Here is an 11592-nt window from a genome sequence, read left to right as displayed (position 1 = left end):
CACTGCAGAGAGAGACCAGAGAGACCAGAGACTTTGTAAGTGTCAGAAAAAGACCTCAGACATGTGAGGGAAGATGTCCCATGAGCCCCACATTAGCAACCCCTACTATAGATACTACTGAGTTTAAAATATTTAAAAACTTGGACAAAAGTAAGAGCGGTACCTACAAATACACAAATCTAAGATGATAATAACTTGGCTTGCCAGTAGTACATGTGGAAAGGGTCAAGAGATCTGCATCAGCAGAAGTATAGTGTCCTGATGAAAGGAAATAATAGTCCTGCTCTATTCTGCCTTGGTCACCTGAAGTCTGTGTCCAGTTCTGATCACCACAATTTAAGAAGGATATTGACAAGAAGAAGAAGAGTTTGGATTTGATATTCTGCCTTTCACTCCCCTTCAGGAGTCTCAAAGCGGCTAACATTCTCCTTTCACATCCTCCCCCACAACAAACACTCTGTGAGGTAAGTGGGGCTGAGAGACTTCACAGAAGTGTGACTGGCCCAAGGTCACCCAGCAGCTGCAAGTGGAGGAGCGGAGACACGAACCCAGTTTCCCAGATTACGTGACTACCGCTCTTAACCACTACACCACACTGGCTCTCAAACTGGAACATGTGCAGAGGAGGGCTACAAAGATGGTCTGGAAACCAAACCTTATGAGGAACGGATGAGGGGGTTTGGAATGTTTATCTATGATGAGATTGAGGAGAGGAATGATAGCCATTGTAAAATATCTCAAGAGCTGTCACCAGGAAGATGGAACACACTTGTTTTCTCTTGCTCCAAATCAGGGTATTCAATTGACAAGAAAGGAGATTTCAAATAAACATCAGAGAGAACCTTCTATTGATAATAGCTATTCAATAGTGGATCAGACTGAGAGTTAACCCCACTGAACTTCATATGATTAACTACTCTGTTGATATGTAAAAGAATACTTATTCTGAAGTTCCTGCTGATACATTTGCAACTCTTATTCTAGGGTGCTGCCTAAGAGTTACCAGCACATTATGGCCTTGGGATTTGCAGTCAAGCAGATCAACGAAGACCCTCACATCCTACCCAATCTCACCTTGGGCTTCCACTTATATGCCAGCTATATCAGTGCAAGGAGCACATATCTTGCCACACTGCTGCTTTTATCCATGGAGGAAAAAACTGTCCCTAACTATATATGTGATGTTGAAAATAGTCTGACTGGGGTCATTGGGGGACTGGATTCTGAAATCTCCTTTTATGTGGCAACTATTTTGGATATCTTTAAGATTCCGCAGGTAGGACACTCATGATCAATACCTCTATTAGCTTGCATAGAGAAGGAGGCAGGTTCCTCAGCATCAGTTCTGGGTGAAGATGAAATTGCAAGGAGAACCATGTACACCACCTTGAGTTCCTTTGAAAATAAAGGTGGTACATAATTGTAATATAAGCAAACAACAGACAGACAGACAGACAGACAGACAGACAGACAGACAGACAAACCTGAATAAAGGGGAAAGTTGCAATACCTGTGGGGGCGCGGGTGGCGCTTTGGGCTAAAGCACAGAGCCTAGCGCTTGCCAATCAGAAGGTCGTCGGTTCGAATCCCCATGATGGAGTGAGATCCCTTTGCTCTGTCCCAGCTTCTGCCAACCTAGCAGTCCAAAAGCACGTCAGAGTGCAAGTAGATAAATAGGTACCACTCCTGCGGGAAGGTAAATGGCGTTTCCGTGCGCTGCTCTGGTTTGCCAGAAGTGGCTTAGTCATGCTGGCCACATGACCCGGAAGCTGTACGCCGGCTCCCTCGGCCAATAAAGCAAGATGAGCGCCACAACCCCAGAGACGGTCACGACTGTACCTAATGGACAGGTGTCCCTTTACCTTTACTGCAATACCTGAAAAAAATATGTAACTCTAATGTCTTACACACAAATTTAGATCACTTACAGTATATAACAAATGCCTCTGATGGGAGAGTGGGCTTCTCTCTCACCAGCAGCTTTTGGTTATGCATCATTTTCTGCTTAGTTAGGAGGGTATCTGAATTGAGCTGCTGAGTAAAGGGGGGAATTGCTTACTGGATAAAAGAAATAAGACTTTAGGCGCCAGTGGAAAAATTAGTGAGGAGGGCATGTCAAATAAGCTGGGGAAGTGGGGAAAATGCTTACAGCTACAAAAAACTTACAGGTAGGAGCCAGTACAATAACTATTCCTCTTTAGCACACCCAACATAATTAAAGATACAGAGAAGTTATGTCAAACTGCAGATACAATCCAGTTCCGCAGGCGAACAGTGAAAGTAGTTAGCAGCTGATTCACAAGTGAAATAAATGCTCATAAATAAAGTCTGAGAAGAATCAGGACAGTTTTGCTGTGTGATGGGGCATGTGCATCATGAAGAAGAAAGACGAAGCTCCAGCGAAGAAATGTGCATCTAACCCAAGTTGCAATTCTGACAAAGCCAGATAATGTCCAGGAAATCTGCTGTTTGGGGCATGGTATGTTCCCCCATCCAGTTTTATCCATTGTACAAGACCCTGCCAAATTTTGCAATGACATAAAAAAACTTTTGTTTGTTTTTAAGTGAAGTAGACACAATGCCCTGCTCCAGACATCAAGTGTTAACAAGATTCATAAAAATAGTAAAAAACAGACACAGTGCCCCTCTCCATTCAGCAAAGCACAGGTTTCCAAATCACAAATGGGAGATGATCCCAGTTTTCAGCCCATCTGCATTTATGTCTTTTGTATAACTGAGAGAGATGCACCAAACCCTGAAATGTTGACAAAGGGCATAATTGACTAACAGGGTTCACCACATAATGTATATGAATACTGTGAAAGGAATCTACTTTGTCTCTTCTCTTCCTCCACTTACTTTTTAGCTCATTTATGGCTCTGCTCCAGTGATGAATGATAAAAGCCCAGGGCTTCCCTTCTACCAGATGGCAGCCTCAGAAGCCCTTCAGTATGAGGGAATTCTCTCTTTGCTTCTGCATTTCAGGTGGACATGGATTGGAGTCGTTGCAATGGACAATGACAATGGAGAAAGATTTCTGCAAACCATCTCTCCAATATTTACCAAGAGTGGTGTCTGCTTTGCATTCCTAGAAAGAATCCCCAGTTTAAGTTTTATTTCTGAAATTTATGGCTTGCTACAGCAGGAGGCAATTATAATTCATAAAATTTTTAGCAGTACAGCTAATATAATAATTGCCTATGGAGAATCTTATTACATGACAATTTTGAGATGGCTTCCATACCTATCAGTACATGATGACATGATATACAATATAAAAAGTAAAGTATGGATAATAACGGCCCAGGTTGAGTTCGCTTCATTAGTCATTCAAAGGAACTGGGATGCAGGAATATTCAATGGTGCTATATCCTTTGAAATTCACTTCAGAAACCCACCAGGATTTCATCAATATGTTGTGCACAGAAACCCTTCCAGTACAGATGGGGACGGTTTTATCAGGGACTTCTGGCAGCAGGCCTTTGAATGTGTGTTCCCGGATATGACTGCAGACAAGGTGGAGGGGAATATTTGCACCGGAGAAGAGAAGCTGGAGAGCCTTCCTGGATCATTTTTTGAAATGAGCATGACAGGCCACAGTTACAGTATCCACTGTGCTGTCTATGCCATGGCCCATGCTTTACATACCATGTCCACATCCAGACTGAGGCACAGAGAAATGGCATACAGAGGGAGAAGGAAGAATCGGAATCAACAGTTTTGGCAGGTAATAGGCTAAACATCCTCATCTGGAAGAGGCCTGTTATTCCCCCACAAGATATGGGTTTCCAAAATGTTGTCAACTTGCTCATTCATCTCAGACAAGGAAAATCACTTCCATGGTAGAAGTTTGCAGACCACTAATATGTTACTGCATTCACAGATAATAAGCAGCGGTAATGATCGAGAGAGATGTTCAGCATTCTCTTTATCCCATATACACAAAATCCTCCCTCAGAGCATGTGGTTGCACACCACTGTGGTGTCTCATGAGATGAAGAAGGACAGAGGGAAAGTGGTGTGGGGAGGGGGAGATAAAGAAAGGTTGTTAAAGCGAAGTGAGGGATGTGGGAGAGAGAAAATTGGTGGTCTCTCCATCCTTGGACCTGACTCCACACACAGTTGACTGTATCACCACCCACCACTTGCTGTAGGTCCTGCCCACAGGATAAAGATACCTTAGCCATGTATTAGAACTGCAGCCTTTTACAAACATGCTTTGTCTGTTTTCAATCTAGCTCCATCACTTTCTGAGAAGTATCTCATTTAACAATACAGCTGGAGATGTGGTCTTCATCAACCAGAATGGTGAGGTGGTATCTAGCTTGAATATTGTCAATTGGATTATATTCTCCAACCAAAGTTTGCAAAGAGTGAGTGTTGGGACGATAGATCCACAGGCTTCTCCAGAACCATCATTCATCATTGATGAAGATGCCATAACATGGAACAGTTGGTTTAATCAGGTAGGATTGTATAATTAGATAATTCCAAGGAGATTCATTCTTGCATACGCAATGAATATTCACCTGCATGTCTACTCATTGTCTTTTAAACTACATGTTACTTCAAAGGAACCCACTAACGGGCTCCGGAGCGAAGGGGGGGAAGTGGCGCGGTGCTGAGAGTCAACTGCTTCTTCCGTGGAGTGAAGCCGCACTGCCGTTGCCGGAGAGCGCTGCCTTTTTCCTGGGACAATTTAGCTTCTAAAATAATCACCTGTGAGTACTTAAATCTCGGACAATTGGACTTTAAATAAGGACTTGCGAGCAGAAAGGAAAATTGGACTTAAAAGTTTACTTCAGTTTGGCACTGAAACGGGAAGGTCTAAACAGGAAGTCAGCCTTCTGTTTCTTTGTAGATAGATTGATGCAAAGACATGGCAAACTAGAGCTCAGAAAATCGCTTGTAAAAGGTTAACTTTCATCATTTAAAATTGTTGAACCCCCTTCGGAAGCAGGAGAAGAGGGGGGATTTCTTTCGGACTGTTTAAACCTGCAGAAGTGAGTGGAAAATAAAGTAACTTTCCACCGTCTTGATTCTGGAGTGGGGTGTCAGGACTGACTTTTTTGAAGCTCATTGACCAGAGACAAACGTCTTTGACAGATAGCTAAAAGAAGAGAAACATAGTGATTCCATTGTTCCCGTTCACATTTTAAAGGAACAAATATTGACAAAATATCTGAAAAAGGAAACTTTGTTGTCAGACTTGTCTTTAAAAGAAAGAACAAATAGAAGTTTCCCCCCTAGAGGGAGACTGTGAAACTGTAACCAGCTTGCAGCTGCTACTGATTACAATCGTGGGAATAGACTCTTAACCTGCAGGACAATGTATTCAGAAGCTCTGTTGTGTGCTCTCTGTAAAACAAATGCCCTACTGGAACAGCTACATGAGAAGACTGACTTGATGACTGATGCGATCAGAAATTTTGAACAGGCAATGGGAAATTATATGGAGCCCACCCAGGAATTAAATCAGGAGTATGCCCTGACAGAACAGATGAGGGAAGAGGATGTTGCTGAATCTGGGGCGCCAGAGATGGAGGGAGCTGTGGCCCAGCAGGATCATGAGCTTTTGGATTTGACAAATGAACTTGGAAAAAGCCAGATTTGGAAAGATAAAGTTTGGTTTTGTTTGGAAATGGGGGGTTGGATAGACCCCCCCCCCCATGCAGGGATATTTGGACTTTTCAAGTCTGGCAATGGGTCATGAGATGTTTGGGGTTGTGGGGGCTCTTAACTTTGGAGGGACTTTGAAACATGTTCTTAAATACCATATGGAGTTTAGTGTGGACTATGGAAAAGGGGCTGATTTGTCGAGAAGGGTCAAAAACATTGTTAAGCTGGAGTTCCCACGAGTGAAAGGAGCAGGAGACAAAGGAAAATACAGTTATAAATATGAAGAAGAGCCGCGGAAGGGACATGGAAGAGACTTAAGGGCCTCAGATTCAAGATTGCCAGGTTAACACGCTAGATTGATGAGATAAAAAGGACTGACAAAACCCGGGACCAGGAGGAAGGGACGTTGGATGAAGATTGGATTGTCTTTATTTTCTTTTTATTACTAGGATTGTCTCATAAAATGGATGAATGTTAGAAAAATGTTGGAACGAAATTACTTGGCTTTGGCAAAAATGTTTCAAGAATTATGTAAGAATATCATGGTTATGAGAAGTTGGTAAAAACAAGACTTAAGTTTTAAACTTTAAGATTTTTTATAATAAGATAAGATTAAAATAGATTAAGGTAATGTAATGACAGAATATTATGAAATATGGAAAGGATTTGCTGCGACAATTAATAAGCAGAATACAAAAAAAGGGAGGAGGAGGAGGTCAAAGAAAGAAGGTAATGACAGTTGAGGATTTGAGAATGATGGATTTGTTTTTGAGTGTTTGTGGTGTATTTCTGTTTTTTGAATTCGTATTGTTTGATGTGGTTTGTTTTTTCTTGTTTTTTCTTTCTCTTTTTCTGCCTTGTTTTCTATTGTAATTCTAAAAAAAAAATTCAATAAATATCATAATAAAAAATAAATAAACTACATGTCACTGTGTAGAATATGACCAAAGCATCCAAGTACCACATAAAGAGCAAAAAGCTTACTGCTTGAAGTCACTCAAGGAATAAAGGCAAATATTTTATTTTATTATATTTATGAATATTTTATAAATATTTCTTAACATTATAAATTCTGATTTTAACTGAAGAAAAGAGGATTGATAAGCCCCAAGATTTTGCCTTTCTTGCTAAAAAGTGGGGAACTGCTATGTAATCACAAAACCTACACATCCCAGAAGAATAGAGGGAGTATGACATCACTTCAACCATTACTACTACTAAAAAAATATAGCCATTCTACGTATTGCTGAAAGGCTGACTCAGCTTTGCATCATAGAGAGGGGCCCAGGAACATGAAGATTTCCAAACTCATTGTTCTCTTGCTGATCCTTCTGCTCTTTCATTTACGTAATAGACTCGGCCTCTTTCTCTCTGTACTGAGACATGTCTTCCAGGATCCAGCAAGAAAGTGAAGGAGGGACAGCCACCTTGTTGCTACGATTGCATCCCATGTGCAGAGGGGAAGATTGCAAACCAATATGGTAGGGAAAATAAATAGATTAAATAGATCCAGACTCAAAAGTAATAATTGAAAGGTGTTGTAAGGACAGTTGAGTTTACGTTTCAAAATAGATGATCTACTGTGTGTGTGATCCTGCCTCTTTCTGATCATTGCCTTTCATATAGTTTGAATATGCTAATCAAATGAGAATGACCATGCATTCAGAGTAGTTGGATGGTATTTGGTTCAAAGCATTTCTTCTTCTTCTTCTTCTTCTTCTTCTTCTTCTTCTTCTTCTTCTTCTTCTTCCATCACTCATAGCTGAATAAGATTGTCTTCCATAAACACAGTTTTAACAATGAGTCTGTAAGTGACTGTGGAGGTCAGTTCTGGATCCACACGTCCTTCCACAGTGGGGACATTGGTTTCCGGAACAGAGTTGATCATTATGTGGATTGGCCAAGCGTGCCTTTCTCTTTGCACATTTCTATCTTGCGTCCTGAGCATATCTAGAGTGGGCCTTGGCACTCCTTCTGACTTGCACAGGCTGCACCCAGGCTAGTGTGCATAAACATTCAGATGGCAATGGCACTGGCTGTAGCCATTGTTAATTTGTTCTGGTGTCCGTTCTTAACCTAAAACTGTTCTTCACCTGAGGTACCACTATTGCTAATTGGGCCTCCCGCTGCTGCCATGCTGCTGCCGCACAATTTCTGTTCTCATTCTGAAGCAAAGTTATTATCCTGAGGTACTATTTCTGGGTTAGCGGAGTCTGTAACCTGAAGCATCTGTAACCTGAAGCATCTGTAACCCAAGGTACCACTGTACAGAGAATCATACCATATAAGGTTTTGACATACTGAGTATGCTCGGACTGTGGTCAGACTATAATCAGTAACTGGAGTGAAATACAATACTGAGGTGAAATCTAATCCTGAAATAAAATTTTAGCAGACCTTGAGGAAACTCCTTTGTTTAAACTGTGATTTGGACCAATCATAAGGAGACAACAAAGTGCATTAGGAGGAAATGGGGTGAGGGAAACAAAGTGTTTCGATTGGTTAGGAAATAAAACTTGTGGATCGAGGGCCCCGACCCCGCTAAGTGAAATAAATACACAAGGACACGTGATATAAGGTTAATGGGCAAGAAAAGGCCACAACTTGATTGATTACAGCAGTGAAATGGTATTGGCTTAGGCATTGGATGCCTATAGGTGGTGGGTTTATTCAACAGTAGGTGGAGCCTGTTGATGCTCATCCAACTATAGGCTCACCCCCTGATGTCACCGAGGGTCGTGCCATGGCCTCCCGTCAAGCAGGCATCGGACGGAATACACGACCGCCAGATTCCTTTAATGGAATAACCCACAGTAGATAGCATAGGCGACGGCCACACATGAATCCAATGCCTAACCTACCCACCAATACCACAAAGGTTGTGACGATTGCTACGAGGTAGGCGAAAAACCAAAAAGCCTAATGCCAAATGGAATAATTCCTACCAGGCCCCCCAGACAACCGGGGCAACCAACCTAAGGTCCATAGAAATGCCAAAAACCTAGACCCTGAACTAAATGGGAGTGGAGGGTGGGTGACTCGCTGCAGGACGACGAGGACTGAGGGGTAGGAGAAGGTAAGGAGGGGCAGCGGCTAAGGCCCCTGCCAGGGCGGAGTCCGGGCTCCCGCCCACAACCACTCCCCTCTCTTGCAGGGAGGAGAGTCTTTAATGGAATGTGTGGAATTTATGCCAAACGTAAAAAACTGTTTGAAACTCTTTGTATGATGTTTAGTTGTTTTAGGGAGTTATCCCCAGCTAAACCTTTTGTGCAGAATTAAACACTTTGGACTACTTTTCCCCTCACGGTCTCATGTGCTTTATTCGCATATCAATGAGACAGAGAAAGCTTAGATTGCAACAATACCATATTACAGAGCATCAGACATGTGCTTTAAATTAAATAGAGCTCTTTTCTTCTCAGACAGAAAATAAACTTTTCAGCAAGCTGAAAAGTATCACCTAATATATTTATTTTCCCCCAGATATGAATGACTGTAATAAATGCTCAGACAAACACTATCCAAGCAAGAACCGGGATGCATGTCTACCCAAGGATATCAGCTTCTTGTCTTATGAAGAACCTTTGGGCATCAGTTTCGCCTGCTTCTCTCTTTTCCTTTCCCTGATCACAGTTCTGGTACTAGGTACATTTATAAAACACCATGACACACCCATTGTCATTGCAAACAACCGAAACCTCACCTACACTCTCCTCATCTCTCTCCTGCTCTGCTTCCTTTGTGCTTTGCTCTTCATTGGCCGACCTGAGAAGGTCACATGTCTCCTCCGGCAACCAGCTTTTGGTATCATCTTCTCAACCGCTGTTTCTTGTGTCCTGGCAAAAACCTTCACAGTAGTTTTGGCCTTCATGGCTACAAAACCAGAATCCAGGATGAGGAAATGGGTGGGGAAAGGACTAGGCCACTCCATTCTCCTTTTCTGCTCCATAGTTCAGGCAGGCATATGCACTGTGTGGCTGGCAACCTCTCCCCCATACCCAGATATGGACATGCACTCTGTGATGGAACTAATTATACTAGAATGTAATGAAGGGTCTGTAACAATGTTTTACTGTGTCCTCATCTACATGGGCTGCCTGGCCAGTGTAAGTTTTGCTGTGGCTTTCCTCGCCAGGAAGTTACCGGACAGTTTCAACGAAGCCAAGTTCATCACTTTCAGCATGTTGGTGTTCTGCAGTGTTTGGCTGTCCTTTACTCCTTCCTACCTGAGCACCAAGGGAAAATACATGGTAGCTGTGGAGATCTTCTCCATCTTAGCCTCCGGTGGTGGGTTGCTGGGTTGCATCTTTTCCCCCAAATGTTATATAATTATTTTGAGGCCAGAGCTGAATAATAGGGAACATCTAATAAGGAAGAAAAATTAAAGAAATAATAAACCTGCCCTTTGCTGTCTTTCATGCTTTTTTCTGTGTGTACAGTAGAATATTTGGAAATATATGTTCCCCTGCTTCCTTTTATATATATCTATTTTTAATGTACTCCAAATTTCCATAATTGAAAATTCATTTGTAAAATTGACTTATTTGCTTTGAAAAAACAATCATACGTTTACACATACATTATTCTCTTGTAGCATGTGCTAATAAGAAGACTCAAAGCAATTCTTGTCAAAATATATGCAAGTAAATCTTTATCTGGCCTTAATTCTCAGTGATCAAACTTGTTTCACAGCTTTCAGCATAGTAGGATCTGTGAAACTGTACTATTGCAGGCCATGGAATATTGGAATATTACTTTATGAATTATTGTTCTGTTCTGCTAACAGATTTTGCCATCAACCTGTCCATACCCAAGATCGTAGAAATGGAAGATGATCCTCTTGAAGCAGGTCAATGCACCATCTGGTCCAGCAGCCTGTACTCTCACTGACCAACCAGATACCTGTGGGAAACCTTCAAGCCATACCCAACTGCAAATGCACTGTCCCCACCATTGTTTCCTGTGTCAGTGAGTTCCATAGTTTATCAATGTACTGTAACATACTGGCCATTGAATTGGGTTTCCCTCCCCACAAGATTTTTACTGAATCATGTCTCCTTGAAGAAATTCAGAGTCCTAGGTAAGAAAATGTAAAGGATTTCTGCCCTCTGGTCCTTGGAAAAGATGGCAGCAAAGGACCATGCAAAACTCACTGTGCAACACATTTGACAGATAAGTAAAGGTAAAGGGACCCCTGAGCATTAGGTCCAGTCATGAACGACTCTGGGGTTGCGGTGCTCATTTCGCTTTATTGGCCGAAGGAGCCGGCGTACAGCTTCCGGGTCATGTGGCCAGCATGACTAACCCACTTCTGGTGAACCAGAGCAACGCACAGAAACGCCGTTTACCTTCCCGCAGGAGTGGTACCTATTTATCTACTTGCACTTTGACATGCTTTCAAACTGCTAGGTTGGCAGGAGCAGGGACCGAGCAACGGGAGCTCACCCCATCACGGGGATTTGAACCGACGACCTTCTGATCGGCCAATACTAGGCTCTGTGGTTTAACCCACAGTGCCACCCGCATCCCGTTATTTGACAGATAGGGAGCTACAATTGAAAAGTTTTATTTCACCAATACTTGTGATGTATCAGAACACTGTATACTTAATACATATACGTATCATATATGTGACAAGTATATTGTTGGAAATTCCTCTGACTGTTGGCACCCTTCATCAAATGTTTGATGAGCAGATAAAATTGATTAGATCTAACCATGATGAATGGAGAATGCAAGTAAACCAGAGTAAGCCCAATTAAACCTTAAAAAATTTATTTCTGAGTAAACATCTGTACTGTTATACAGCAAGCTAACTATGCTTGTTAATGATTGTCTGTACGATTATGGTCCCCTGACAGAAGGTTCAGATATTCAAGTGGAGACAGAAATGGAAGGAAGTAGGACTAATAATAATAATAATAATAATAATTTATTATTTAAAACCCACCCATCTGGCTGCATTTCCCCAGC

General features: G+C 42.0%; 1 protein-coding gene across 1 annotated transcript; it reads left to right on the top strand.

Annotated features, from left to right (window-relative positions):
* Nucleotides 1-2802: 2802 nt before the first annotated feature.
* On the top strand, nucleotides 2803-10004 carry LOC309516847 (vomeronasal type-2 receptor 26-like; the record flags this gene model as incomplete). The annotated part of the gene is made up of 4 exons (XM_082195795.1): nucleotides 2803-3727; nucleotides 4239-4466; nucleotides 6974-7100; nucleotides 9103-10004. Exons 1-4 carry the CDS (start codon nucleotides 2891-2893, stop codon nucleotides 10002-10004), a joined length of 2094 nt encoding a protein of 697 aa, XP_082051921.1. The 5' UTR covers nucleotides 2803-2890.
* Nucleotides 10005-11592: the final 1588 nt, after the last annotated feature.

This window comes from Podarcis vaucheri (assembly GCF_965113315.1).
Source record: "Podarcis vaucheri genome assembly, chromosome: 13".
Classification (NCBI taxonomy): Eukaryota; Metazoa; Chordata; class Lepidosauria; order Squamata; family Lacertidae; genus Podarcis; species Podarcis vaucheri.
Note: the sequence above shows the minus strand (reverse complement) of the source record. Positions and strands in the feature narration are given on the sequence as shown.